This window comes from Cajanus cajan, chromosome 2 (assembly GCF_000230855.2).
Source record: "Cajanus cajan strain Asha chromosome 2, NIPB_CcT2T_4, whole genome shotgun sequence".
NCBI classification, from domain to species: Eukaryota; Viridiplantae; Streptophyta; class Magnoliopsida; order Fabales; family Fabaceae; genus Cajanus; species Cajanus cajan.
Window position 1 is genome coordinate 70,648,153 of NC_138518.1, and position 13,922 is coordinate 70,662,074.

The window sequence follows — 13,922 nt, forward strand, 5'->3', positions numbered from 1 at the left end:
ATTATACATAAAATAACTCAAATCATCGGTCAAATGTCTAAACATCAACTATGTTAAATTAGAGCAACAACAACACAAAAGAGTTATCACTAACATGAGTCATCACCCACCATCCAAGCAAACCTACTAATCTTGCCTTGTTTCCATGCCAAATATAATTATTGTAGTTCCGATCACAAGGAAAATAAAGGGTAAGGTTGTGAAACAAAAATAACATACATAAACACATCAACTTATAACAGTACAACATAAACAATCTACTCAACATCTTATGCAACTCTTAATATAAAGCTTTCAACATATAAACATCTCAACAAATTACCAAACCACAACACGTCTTAACAACTTCAGCAAAACAACATAATCAACATGGACAACAATAAACAACTAATGTGTCGTCACACGTACTGAATCACAACGTTTAACCTATTAAGTATAGACAACTTTGGGTCTCTTAAAGAATCTGTTTAACAACTTAGTTTGATTTTTCAAGTGTTGTCACTTAAGTTAGGAAGTTTAGTACTATTGTTAAGGTATAACAGTTTGGGTATGAGTCTACCACGACATTAGTTTACAACACTAAGCCTCCTATGTGATTAGTCCATTGACTACTCTTAAAATATTATGCCCTTCTAGTATTCAGTTAGGAAACTAAGTTTTTGATATTGTACCTTACTCAATTGATTATTTTATACATGTATGCTTCAACTTTGACCACATACGAATACTACATAAAACTTAGAAGAAACAACTTAAAAACAATGACTCATTCAGAAGTCAACTTACTTATTAAAAGGTTCTCAATTAGACTCTCAAAGCATTACAACTTATATTCGCACAATGAAATATTTTAATTTCTAAAAGATCTTTTAATTTCCTTTAGTTTTTATGTATTTTAGCAAAGACATGTATCTCCACCACATGTCTGACAACTTAATCAATTATAACATCAATACAACTTTACAACTTTATCATTAATCAACTTACAAATTAGCAGCATGAGTACCATCATATAGTATATCAACTGGAAACAAAATGTTCCATCATCATATCATCTTCATCATACAACTTAATCATCATATTAAAATCATGCAACTCACGCCTAATGCCAATGAGACATGCATTTTTTGTCTCACCCACGTCCAGTGCCAAACTACTCATGCCTAACATGGTTAAGACAGAGAGTCTCCCACACCTTTACGCCTAGCCTGACAAAACTCCATGCCCGACCCCAATCAACTAGAGGGTCTCTATCATATTCATGCTCAATGTCACTCCATTTATGCCTTGTGTCCATTTAGGTAAAGACAAGTCTCTCTCCTCATATCCAAGCGCCACTAATTTTGCATCTAATGATGAGGCTAAGAACCCCTAATTTCAAGCCATGCCTAATGTCATGAAGGCGTGCTTGACGTGATATCAATTTTTGTACTTGATAAAAACTCAAATATGCTTAATCTACCTAAAACTCAAAAATCCACCAACATGTGATGTGAATCCCCTTGCTTTACTTCAAATTTTGGACCCTTTTAGGATGAAATTCATGCACAAAGTGAGCCCATAATGTGTTTTAATTTAATTACGCATCTCAACCTATAGAGCTCAGATTGAAACGCTTCCAAAGAAAGGTGAAAAAGGACATTTTGAAACACAATTTAGACCCAAGAAAAACTAAAAAAAAAATGATAAGCAAAACAAGAGATATGAAAATAAGAAATTCATACAAAAATCTAGAATTGGCAATGCGAAAATAAATAAGGAAATAGAAAATGGGGAAGAAAAAAAAAGGATAGGCACCACAAACAATGATGTGTGATAAACTTTGAGGATTATCATAAGAATTAAGCAAATTCTTGATAAGATTAAATGATTCAAGGAAGAACATTAGTAGAGACAATTCTCACCTTTCAATGATAAAATCAACAAATTTGTTCTGTCCATTCGCTTCAAAATGATTAATACATATTAGTTCTCATGCATTTGGAAGAAAATAAAAGAAAAATAAAATCTCAACATTATTGATAAAGTGAAGCATAACTTAAACTTGAAGTTCAACCCTCAAAACTTATTGCAAACACTTTATTACTATTATTGTTGTTGTTGTTGTTATTTTAATTTTTTATTTATTTAATGACTAAGTCAATATTAACCTTTTATTTTGACTCCAAGCAAGCATTACATTTGCCTAGCAATAACCCCCATACCTCTAGATGTTGGGTCCCTTCATATAATTGGATTGTCCTTGGATTAGCCACCATATAATGAAAAGATTCTTGGACCTTTTTAGCTCTTGCTCTTGTCATGGGCTCTTTTATGCCTTATATTGGGTATTGAGCTTCCTTATGGGCTTGGCCTGGTCTTTGGTGTCCTCATCAACATGCAACACATTATACAACATCTAAACACTACAAACAACTAAAAAATAACCTCAATTACAACATGCAACTTCTATAAATCATGGATCATCACATCTCTTTCAAAAAATGCCAACACCATATATTCATCATCTCATTCAAATTTTCAATCCAAAACGACCATCTATAATGAAATCAAACAACAAATCATCAACATGCAATCTAACACAATCAAATACAAAATTTCCTTTACCTCTGGTCAATCTGAAACGAGAAGAGGGGAGAAGAAAATGAATTTTGTACAACCTTTAACTTGGTGCTCTTGACTCCGCAAGCTTCAAATCACCAATTTATCAAATCTGATCAACTATAAGGAAGGAAAAGAGAAAAAGTTTAGAAAGATTAAGAAATTCACTCAAAGTTCAGAGAACTTCTCACTAACTTTTCTTTAAAATTTCTTAAAATATGAATATGAAATTAATATTTTAAGAAAAATCTTATATATTTTTCTTAATATTAATCTAATATAACTTTGATTCAATTATCTTAATAACAACTTAACTCTCATTTCTTTTACTCTATAATTCTCAAATAACAACATTAATAACAACTTACAATTAATCATATAATTCATAAAATCAATTAAATATACTCCAAAAAGCTTAGTGTTGCAAACCTTTACAGAGAAAATTACTTGCAAAAAAAGAGTAAAGGAGAATTGGTGTTTTTTTTCTTCTTCTTTTTCTAATTAAAGCATTTGAAATGTCGAATCTGCACCAATCATACAAGAATAAATTAAGCCTTCGCATCTTGGAAATTGGAATTTCATAGCTTTTAGTCTTTTACAACGTTTCCTTTTTATTCGCTTTCGGCAAAATTAATTCAGCGTAAAGTTCGTCCCAGTTCGGCCTTTTATTTTTTTATTCATTTTAATTTTATATTCTTTATTTTTGTATTATGTTATTTTTTTTATTGTAGCGGGTATTAAAATTTGTTAAAATTTCATCAGAAACTAAAATTTCGAAAGGATAACAAGTAGCCAAGTTTACTCTAAAAAAAAAAAAGTTAAGTGGCAAAGTTTTAGACGAATCATTTCAAGATAAATATACGAATTGAATGAAAAGTTGAGAGCTACTTATTTCAGCATATAAATCGAGTTTGTATAATAAGGTTTGACTATAAGGGTCGAAAATATATAATTATTAATTAAGACTCTTGTACTTCAATTTTTTTTAATTACTTGCATAGTTGCATCAAATGTTTTGTAATACGTGTCACACTTCACATATTAATTTTTTTATGCATCACTTCACATATTAATGATTAATGGTTATTTTTTGACAGCAAATTAATGAATGGTTATTCGTTTAATGAATTGAGTATACACGATTTCAATAAAATCTCTACATTTCCAACAATTATGGAGTATTTAGTTGTTTATTTATATTCTTATAATTTGCTTTACCATTACTTCTCTTTTCATTTCGCATTTCTTTTCCAGGTTTTTCCTCCTCTTTAAATTTTATTAACTTACATTTCCAAAATCTTTACACTGCTTTTCAAATTTACGTTTATGTGTATTTATTTAAAACATTTTTTTTACTTGTATCAAATTCATTGGCGTTTTTCTCCTTTTTCTTTTTTCTCTTTAAAGTTTTAATCCAAGTTTCATTAGTTTTATTGCACATTTACTTGATTTCAATTTCAGTCCTTTTAGAGTTATGCAAATCCTTCTTTCTTTGCATTCCTTCAACTCTAAGTTTTGTTCATTCTATTTACTACATAGTATTTACTTGACCTTGTCATTTACAATGAATCAGCTTATAGAATTGACATGTGAATATGTGGTTGGTCCTTACATAAGGGACACTAAAACCCCCTCACATAGTAGCAATAGCCATAGTAGCATTGGGTGCAGAAAAGACAACCTTGGGTTTGCGTGTCCTTCTTTAAAGCTTTACAGATTTACAAAGTGACATTTATAGAAGTGAACCCACCAATTGAATTCAATGGCCCAACACACGGAACCCTTTACCCTTTCCCTTTCCATGTGTTACCTTCTTCACAAACTGTTAAACACTGACAAAGCCTTAAAAAATCCACCAACTAGTCTCCCATAGAACCATAAGAAACACGTACAACCAAAAATCCACTTGAAAGTTGCGTGAAAAATGAGGCTCAAGTTCTCAGCAGCGTGTTTTGTGTTATTGTGGTTGGCGGTGGAAGAAGCCACATGCTTCAGTTTGAGTTTGAGTTTGAGCAGAGAGAAAAAGGCGTCGGAATTCAGGAACAAACTGGATGAAAAGTTAGCACCCTTGGCATCACCACCAGTTTCTTCAGAGACCAAGAAGGTAATTAATTAAGACACACTGCATTGTTTTTTGCACTGATGAAACAAACAACTGCAATGATGTTATTGTTTGTTGTGTGATGTTAATTAGAGTGGGAGGGTGTTGTACGTGAGTGAATATGGTGCAGACCCAACAGGGTCAGAAGAGAGCAGTGATGGGATTCTGAAAGCATTGGAGGATGCATTTGCATTGCAGAAAGAGAAGCGTGGTGATCAATTGGTGGAGGGTGTGAAAGATCTTGGAGGGGTTGTCATTGATTTGGAAGGTGGCAACTACAAAATCAGCAAACCCATCACATTCCCTTCATCTGCTGGTGGCAATCTTCTGGTTAGTTTCTCACTTTCACTTTTCTTTGCTGTAATCAATATAATCTTTTATTACAGTTCAGGATGTTTGGTTGGAATGTCAGTTTTTTTTTTTTCTTTTACCCATAAAAATCATTGTTATAGATATATTTAAAAAATTGTACTTTGTTTGTGAGTTTTTTTTTTTTTTTAATATGAGCTAATTACCTATACATTTTTACTGTAAAATTTTTTTATATTAACAATTAATTATATCTTATAATTATACCATGTTATTGTAAACATATTTATTTTTAACAATGATATGATATAATTAAGAGAGTGTAAAAATTTTTTATACTAGTAGTGTATAAGTGATTAACTCTTTTAATATATACACCTATATTTCTTGACATTTCGTATAATTTATGTTCTTTTTAACATTCATTAAAATCCATATCAAGTGTTTTTTTTATTTAATTGATTTAAAAATATTAATTTACCTTTATCAGTTTTTGTACAAAATTTTGAAAAATAAATATTTATTTATCAAAAAAAATTGATATTATTTTAAAATATGATAGATTAATTCAATTAAACTCTTTTAAGTTTTAATAAGACACAAATATTATGATTAATATTTAATTTGTATATACATTAATGTAAATAAGTTTACTCTGTTAATTCAAAATATTTATTTTTTATTTTTTAATATGCTTAATAGTACAAGTAAGTAAGTTAATTTATTAAATCAAATTATAATATATCAATATATTATTAAGTAACAGTACAAAATGTTAGCATTTTTCATAACGAAAATGGTCCCGCAAAGGAATTAATTAAACATTTAAGAATAATAAAGGTGTATTAATAAGATTAAGTGATATTTTTTTTATTAAAGAAATTCTTTTAATTATTTTTTTTATTTTAGTTCGTCCCTGGAGTATTCACCGTTGATAGCAGTGACTAATCTTCTCGCTAGGTTGGAAGGTTGGAGGTACCTCAAAGGATGAGATAGCTGACCCTAAAATTTAACACGATTGCATGCATAAGGAAGGATTCGAAATCCTGACCTTACTTAAGCGTAGATCAATCCCTACTACTAAATCACATGTTTGGGGTTTACTTTTAATTTAAAGGAAACACTAATTGTCATTTTCATTTTTTTTTAGAAAAAGGCTTGTCAATAAATGTCTTAAAAGGAAAAAGAAAATCATAAAAATATAATACCTTACTTTGCCAATTATTCCATATTAGGGCTGATATGTAACAAGTAAATTTAAAGTATTTTTTTTTTTATAAATATACTTTGTTAATATTTATCACCCTTGATTTCATAAAATTTCTCATTTTCTATTTTAAAAAGTTTAACATTAACTAGACACGAACTAGATGTCATAATTTAAAGGAAAGAATTAAGCATTACTCAACATACTTTGTAGTGTTTTTTCCACCAACAAACGCGCAGACAATGACACCTGTTTGACTCTATGTAACGTTTCTTATTTATTTTTCCCTTACAAGTCACACTCTTCTGCAAAGATTTAAGTAAAAAACTAATAAATGACGTATGGAGAATGAATTTTTTCTAGAAAAATGAATAAACGTGCTGTCCTTTTTACAAAAGTTCTGTTTGTAAATTTTAGTACTGAATAGAACGTTGAGGATATTTTTTATTTTACTTTTTAAAATAAAAATATAACCGAAAGTAAATATAAAAAGTAACCTGAACACCTACTTTTCGCACGAGAAAAAAAAAGGTATTATAAGAGAAACACTCACGACTCAGATTTAAATTTCTTTTAGTAATATTCTAAATTTAATGATCTAATATGATTTCCATGACTATAATTGCTAAGGCACATGGCATAAGATTTATATTTCCAACTTCCAAGTTCAATACCTTCTACTGGATCTGGCTGATGGTGTCATAAATTATCTGTTTCTACTTCCCACCAATAAGAACCAGTTTTATTAAAGATGCTTGTGTACTATACTCTAATATCATCATAATTTGTAACCATTTTTGTTACAGTTTCTTTTAAGGCTTTCAATGCAAGCGCATACCATATTATAATGTTTACTTATCATATTTTTAGTAGACCATGTGTGATACTCCTATATATAATAATTTCTTGAGAAAGAAGTATATCAATTTGCAGAAAAAGATTAGCCCACATTAAGAAGGCAGAATGAATAACTGACCAATTGTAAGAAAACCCTTTGATATTTGAATTTTGGGATGTACCTAACAGCTAATGCGCATGAATTATATTACCAATCTTGACCATATTCAGAATAATATTTTTTGATATACAAATGGAGGGAGCCATCAATCTAAATAACCACTTCTTAGTTCTTATAGCAATAATGTTGTAACATTATGGTAAGATAAGATAGAATTACAACCAATTAGCTATTATGATTTGCATTGCATAAATGAATCTCTCGCTTCTGTTTTTGTTAGCTACAACCACTATATCGTAATTGAATATTGGATGAACATTTTTGGAATGACAAAGATTATACACAACTTTCTCATATATTTTCCAATAATGATTACTTTCTTAAATAGTATTACTCAAAAGCAACTACAATAAAGGTTATGCTTGCTTTTGCTGTAATAGCTAAGTAGTTACTACTTTTTGGCTTTACTGTTGTGATCCTAGTTGTGACAGATGACAGCATAGTTTATTGAGGAAATTATATTTATCTATGTTGGTTTTTTATTCTTAAGAGCACGTATTTACTTTGCATTTGAACTTTCACAAAATGTCTATATGATTCATTAGGTAAAAGGAGGAACGTTGAGAGCATCCGATACATTTCCTGGTGATCGACATCTAGTTGAATTATGGTCATCAAATTCGGGGAAACTCGAGACAAAAGAATCTCTCAATGATGATGACTTCAAAAACATAAAAGCTCAAAACAATGCAATTTACTATGAAGACATAACATTCCATGACATCCTCTTTGATTCATCCTACAGAGGAGGGGGGATTTTCATAGTTGATTCCGCAAGAACCCGGATCAATAATTGCTTCTTCCTTCATTTCACCACAGAAGGAATTCTGGTTCAGCATGGACATGAGACCTTCATATCAAGTTGTTTCCTCGGGCAGCACTCGACGGTCGGCGGAGACAAGGGCGAGAAGGACTTCTCAGGGGTGGCCATTGATCTTGCTAGCAATGATAATGCAGTCACAGATGTTGCAATTTTCTCAGCAGCCATTGGTGTTGTGCTGAGGGGTCAAGCTAACATTCTAACTGGGGTGCATTGTTATAACAAGGCAACATATTTTGGTGGCATAGGAATCTTGGTGAAATTGGCAGGTAATTCACTAACTAGAATTGACAACTGTTATCTTGATTACACTGGCATAGTCATGGAAGATCCTGTTCAAGTTCATGTCACTAATGGGTTGTTTCTAGGGGATGCTAATGTTGTTTTGAAGTCTATTAAGGGTCAAATTTTGGGTTTGAATATAGTGGATAATATGTTTAGTGGTGACCCCAACAAGAAGGCTCCGATTGTAAAACTAGAGGGGCAATTTAGTAGCATTGATCAAGTGGTGATTGATCGCAACAATGTGAATGGCATGAGCTTGAGATCAACGGTTGGGAAGTTAACTGCGAGTGGAAATGGCACAAAGTGGGTGGCTGATTTTTCATCAGTCTTGGTGTTTCCTAATAGGATTAGTCATTTTCAATATTCATTTTATGCTCAAGATGAGCCTAAATTTGTAGCACTTTCAGTGACTAATGTTTCTGATAATGTCGTTGTTGTGGAGAGTGAGAAAGAAGCTAAAGGGTCTGTCTCCTTCATAGTTGAACAATGAGAATGGAGACAGAGTGATTGTATTCATTAATTAATGTATTAATAAAGAATACCAATAGTTTCAGAATTTTTTCAAATATTTTTTTCTGCACTTGTATAGCTTATTGCTGCTTAAATTTGAATTTACGGTAAGGTTCCACATTAATTTTTAACGTAATTGTATTAATTTGAAGCAAGATCTTGGCCTGCTATCAGTTAAAGGTTTCGTACAATTTTAGTCTTTCCTGTTTTGATCGTGCTTTTTTTCTGGAACATGTCTAGTGGTTATAAATTATAGTTAAAAAGCATTAACATGTGACTTAAGGTGGCATTAATATATGTGGTAATTTTCTTGAAGAGGAGTATATTCTTGTTTGAGTGCCATACATAATTGCTGTAAGTGAAACCACGATTATGTAGAGGTGGATTCACACCTCTTAGCTATATATAAAAAAAAATTGTTGAATCTGTTAGTGATCAAATAGACCCAAATATAGAGATTGAACTGCCTACAACAGTAACCATCGTTATCATTTCACACGCGAGATAGTTAACGAGATGGCAAGTACTCAAACTCATAAAGCTTTTAACCGATAAATGTATGACCAAAATATGCTGTTTATAGTCAATATATTTTATTTATTTGTTAGACAGAATATTAAGATTAATTTTTATCTGTTATCTGTATTATATTATCAATTAATTAGAATTTTTCTAAAATATGAGTTTAAAATATTTATTAAAAAAATACACATATATAATAATCTATAATTCAATGATAGGATACTATACTAAAAATAATAGTAGCAGAAATTTTGCAACCACCACAATTATGGTGTCTCTCGTATTGGGAAAGATAACGTTTTATTTATATTTAATCATAAGTTTATCATGAATACGAAAGTTTCTCAACAGAAATCAACATCTAAGAGCAGCCGCCATCTTGGTGGTTCAAAACTATTTTTATATTTTAACATAATTGTGTGTCTGATATGACAACAGATAATGCCTTTGAGCAAGGTGCTTGTGTGAAATGAAAAGATAGTGGACGAAAGCTGTTTTGGCTTCTCCCATTGGGCATTTCACTGAGGCAACTTGACTATCTACCCTTAAGTGGTCCTAAATTTGTAAGGTAAGTGACTGAGTGATAATAATAATGAGAGAAGAAATGATTACAAACTAGCGTAACTTAATACGAGTATCAGGTAAGTCTCCACTCCATCATGGTTAACTTCAATCAACACCATGAAGACGAAAGCGTGGAATTGAATTAGTCAACCCGTGATAATGGACTGACATGGATGCCATTAATCTGTTGATAACTTAGATTTTCTTTCTTAGAAGAACCAGGGATTCTTTTTTTTACTTAAAACAAACAAGGTAAAATGATTGTATCGAGTCATCAATGAGCATAACCAAACACCATGACTGAATAATAACCAAAATATGCACCAGATGCAGAAGATTTATGGAAAATTTAGCTCACAGCCTCACACAGCCTAGTTAAAACTCTAGGATTCCAACAGTTATTAAATTACATTAGATTACGGACGAGTCAGAATTCAAGTTACAAAGATTGACAAGGAAATTAGGAAAAACATATCTGACCTGTTTTAATCACATTAAAATAGTCCAGATATCATATCACTCTTATTCGTCCGAACATATTTATTTAAGTTACTGACATTGGAGAAGAAAAACATAAAAGGTTGCGTTCAGTCACAAGAAACAGTCTATCTGAACTCAGAAAATTACAGAGTGGACTAATTAACTAAAGAAAAAATGGATGGAGGGGTGCAGAGTAATTTACTACAAAACATAGAGAAGAAAGAGCAGAAAGTGAATGAGAATGAAAAGATTATTGGAAAACAAGGCTTGCAAGGTGCTCCTCGACGCTCCTGAGCCAGTTGATCCTCCTGAACCACTTGGTGGCACTGTTTTGAACACAATCCAAAACAAACAAACAAACAAAAATGTCATTGACGATATATATATACATGCATATGAAGCAATTCCATCTCTGAAGTGAATATTTGCACTAACCAGCACAAACGCTTTGCGTTACAAGTTCAGCCGAGATAGCGGTGGAGTTATAGCCAGTATAGGCACAGGTAGTGCGATTGCAAGAATCTGAAGAGGTGGTGTTGCCAAGGAAGACGTTACTTGAGCATTCCGCAGAGGGGCAAACAGACCAGTTGGTTGGTTTCAGATGAGATGGCTGGCATTGCAATCTAAACACACAAACCAAATACACATTCAATACACATCACACGAACTAGGAACAGAAAATTGAAGTGAAGTATATAATATGAGGCACTGACATGTAATTGTTAGCGGAGTCACAGTTGCATTTGACGCAGTCATGTGCGGTGTAGACGTAAGTAGCATTAGGGACAAGCAACGGAGAGTCCAAGGAATTATTTTTGACACTGGAGGAACAAGCTGGCACAACCCACAAAGTATTTATGATCTATGTCAAATAAAGTTGAGTTTTTTAATTTAAAAATTTAGTCTTTGCGAAGTGAAAGTAGTGGGTACCTCGGAGGGGAACATCGAGAACCTGACCGGCCTCAAGGGACTTGGGGTCAGTAATCCCATTGAGGTTGAGGAGAATCTGCTGTGTGGTACCATACTGTTCCGCAATGCTCTCGACGGAGCTTCCAGAAGCGACGACGATTGCATAGTGCACCACACTGCTCCCATCCACCGGATCGCAGCTACAGGGGAGGGGAATATAAAGCGTGTCCCCGGCGGTGATGTTATTAGCGTCGGGCAAGTGATTGGCCACCTGGATCTGCTGGTACTTCATGAGGCCCGCGAACGTGGTCCGGGCTATGGCGTCAAGCCCGTCCCCTTTCTTTATTTTGTAACGCGGAACTCCGTTGGAGAGTCCCGTGGCGTTGCTGCACTTGCAAGGGAACGGGACTTTGACAACCTCGTTGGGACCCACCTTGTGGCTGTTTGTGGCGTTTGAGGGGAGGTTGTTGGCGCCCAGGATGTCCTGGAGGTGCTTCACGTTGAAGAGACTTTTGATGTCGCCCAGCGTGGTGCCGTCCGGGTTGGAGTACCCGACGAGCCCGCGACACGTGGCGTTCTCCGTGCTGCACTTGAACTTCGCCTCCGGTTGGGCCTGGGCCAAGCCCGCCATGGCCACCATTACTAAAACCGACAGCCAGACACCACCCATTTTGTTTTCGGCTTCTTCTTCTCTCCTCTCCTCTCCTGGGATGGGCTTTTCAAGTTTTTATGTCAACCTCTCACTCATTTTCAGACACGCTTACCGTGTCGTGCGCGCCCAAATAATAATACTAACAAGTATAAACGCATGTTAACTTTAGAAAAGTCAAATTCTGTTCTACCATGGGTGCCGCCCTACCTCATCCCACATGGGGTTTGACTGACCCTTGTCATTTCAGAATCATAATTGAAAGGACCAACTTGTGCTTCCATGCATACCCTCTGTTTTACTATTTCTAAATCATTAAGTAACAAATGGAGGTTATATTTCGAATTCGTATCAGGAGAGGAGAACAAACTTGGAAAGAGGCTTTGTGTTCTTGTTGCATTTTCTTTAAGGTTTATTTTATATAAACAAAAAATGCTTTGTCTTGTTATGCGAGTTATTGGTCAGAGAAATTGAAATGGATAAATATCAAGTAAAGCCACGTAGATTGTGGACAAGGATGATAATTAATATATATTTTTATTGAGATTTGGACTGTATTCATGTCTTCTTCTCTATAAAAGAATATTAACGAGATAGGGACGTCACTGGAGTCATGCGAGGGGAAAAATAGAAAGCAATTACCTAAGATTTAAGAAAGAAAACGACCCAAAACAAAGAAAATTATGTTAGGCTGCACAACATACACAAAAGTCGTATTTTAGTTATGATGAAATTAAATATTTCAATAACAAACCATGAGAATGTTATATGAAATTTCAATGAGAACGCGTAAGCACGACGTCCTATACGACCAAATGCAGAATGGTTTAAACCCACGCTGGAGGGTTTGCTGAATGCTGATAAAAGTGTTAGAAATAAAATAGAATAATTCCAATTTCAAAAACCCCGGGTGCTCTTCAACAGGATTAGTCAAAGACGTTTACAACGTTCCTGAAAATTTCCTCAGCATTCACGCTCCTTTAACTCCCGGTCAAGAAGAAATTGTATCGGATAGATGCTCAATTCTCATAGCAAGGACTTGACGGCTCCTATTCTAATTTCATAAAAATATTTCTTTATCTACATAGTAAGTGTTCAAGTACTAGTGGCTGGTCGAGTAAATACTACACCTCCTCAGACTAAGCAGCCCTCAACTTGTTAGGCACTTTTTTTTTTTTAATTTAAAATTTAGGATTTAGCACATGATAATGTTCAATGATAATAATTTTTTTTAATATATTTAAATATCTTATTGATTAATGGTAATATATTTTTTTCTTATATATATACTTGCATTTCATTTTTATAAGATATGTTCATTTTGTAGATTATATATACATTTTGAACACTTATTAACTTTGACATCATAGCCATTTTTTGTTGGTACAACTACTAATCTGAAAATTAAGGACTACAAATTGAGATCGACGACTTCAAAGGAATACTTTTTCTAGCATGTACATTTGACACCTATCATGGGGTCACAAAAAATGTATTCCTACTGTCTCTATTGACAAGCAGATGACAAGAACAAGTGGTTCACTAAACAGGAACTAAGAGACACTTGATAACACTCGCATGTTGGCAGAATTATAATAAGAGCTGCAATTATGGTGTGAGCAAATGGAATAATAAAAGAAGTGACATGGGGAGGGAAATAATGCTTCTTTGTCAACAAAACTCTAAAATGTTACATTTGATTGAACAATCATAAAACAACACCAAGATAATAATTGGGGGTAACGATCCCAATTAGCTACCAGGCTCACTCGACTACTCGGGTGATTCTAGTTTTCTTTCAAGTATATGTTTGACCAAAGTGTCAGTCTCTCAAGAGATTTGAATCATCCAAGTGTCTTGATAGGTTGGGACATCGACACTTCACTTTACTATCTTTCTTGAGAAAATTCACAAGTATCCTTTCATTGGTGATATCATGGAGGTAGC

General features: G+C 33.3%; 2 protein-coding genes across 2 annotated transcripts; one reads left to right on the top strand and one right to left on the bottom strand.

Annotated features, from left to right (window-relative positions):
- Positions 1-4,284: 4,284 nt before the first annotated feature.
- LOC109812830 (polygalacturonase QRT3) lies at positions 4,285-8,909 on the top strand. Its single transcript, XM_020376894.3, has 3 exons — positions 4,285-4,705; positions 4,796-5,032; positions 7,782-8,909. The coding sequence occupies exons 1-3, from the start codon at positions 4,526-4,528 to the stop codon at positions 8,829-8,831; spliced, it is 1,467 nt and encodes a 488-aa protein (XP_020232483.2). The 5' UTR covers positions 4,285-4,525; the 3' UTR covers positions 8,832-8,909.
- Positions 8,910-10,397: 1,488 nt separating this feature from the next.
- On the bottom strand, positions 10,398-12,339 carry LYM2 (lysm domain GPI-anchored protein 2 precursor). Its single transcript, XM_020376861.3, has 4 exons — positions 11,348-12,339; positions 11,131-11,251; positions 10,853-11,040; positions 10,398-10,743 (listed from the first exon to the last, which is right to left on the bottom strand). The coding sequence occupies exons 1-4, from the start codon at positions 11,994-11,996 to the stop codon at positions 10,619-10,621; spliced, it is 1,083 nt and encodes a 360-aa protein (XP_020232450.2). The 5' UTR covers positions 11,997-12,339; the 3' UTR covers positions 10,398-10,618.
- Between the last annotated feature and the right edge of the window lie 1,583 nt (positions 12,340-13,922).

Excerpts from the sequence above, each read along its gene's own strand:
- LOC109812830 (XM_020376894.3), top strand. The coding sequence starts at position 4,526 with ATGAGGCTCAAGTTCTCAGCAGCGTGTTTTGTGTTATTGTGGTTGGCG. Across the intron at positions 4,706-4,795 it reads TTTCTTCAGAGACCAAGAAG|AGTGGGAGGGTGTTGTACGT; the intron begins GTAATTAATTAA and ends GATGTTAATTAG. Across the intron at positions 5,033-7,781 it reads CTGCTGGTGGCAATCTTCTG|GTAAAAGGAGGAACGTTGAG; the intron begins GTTAGTTTCTCA and ends ATGATTCATTAG.
- LYM2 (XM_020376861.3), bottom strand. The coding sequence starts at position 11,996 with ATGGGTGGTGTCTGGCTGTCGGTTTTAGTAATGGTGGCCATGGCGGGC. Across the intron at positions 11,252-11,347 it reads TCTCGATGTTCCCCTCCGAG|CTTGTTCCTCCAGTGTCAAA; the intron begins GTACCCACTACT and ends GGGTTGTGCCAG. Across the intron at positions 10,744-10,852 it reads AACGCAAAGCGTTTGTGCTG|TGCCACCAAGTGGTTCAGGA; the intron begins GTTAGTGCAAAT and ends TGTTCAAAACAG.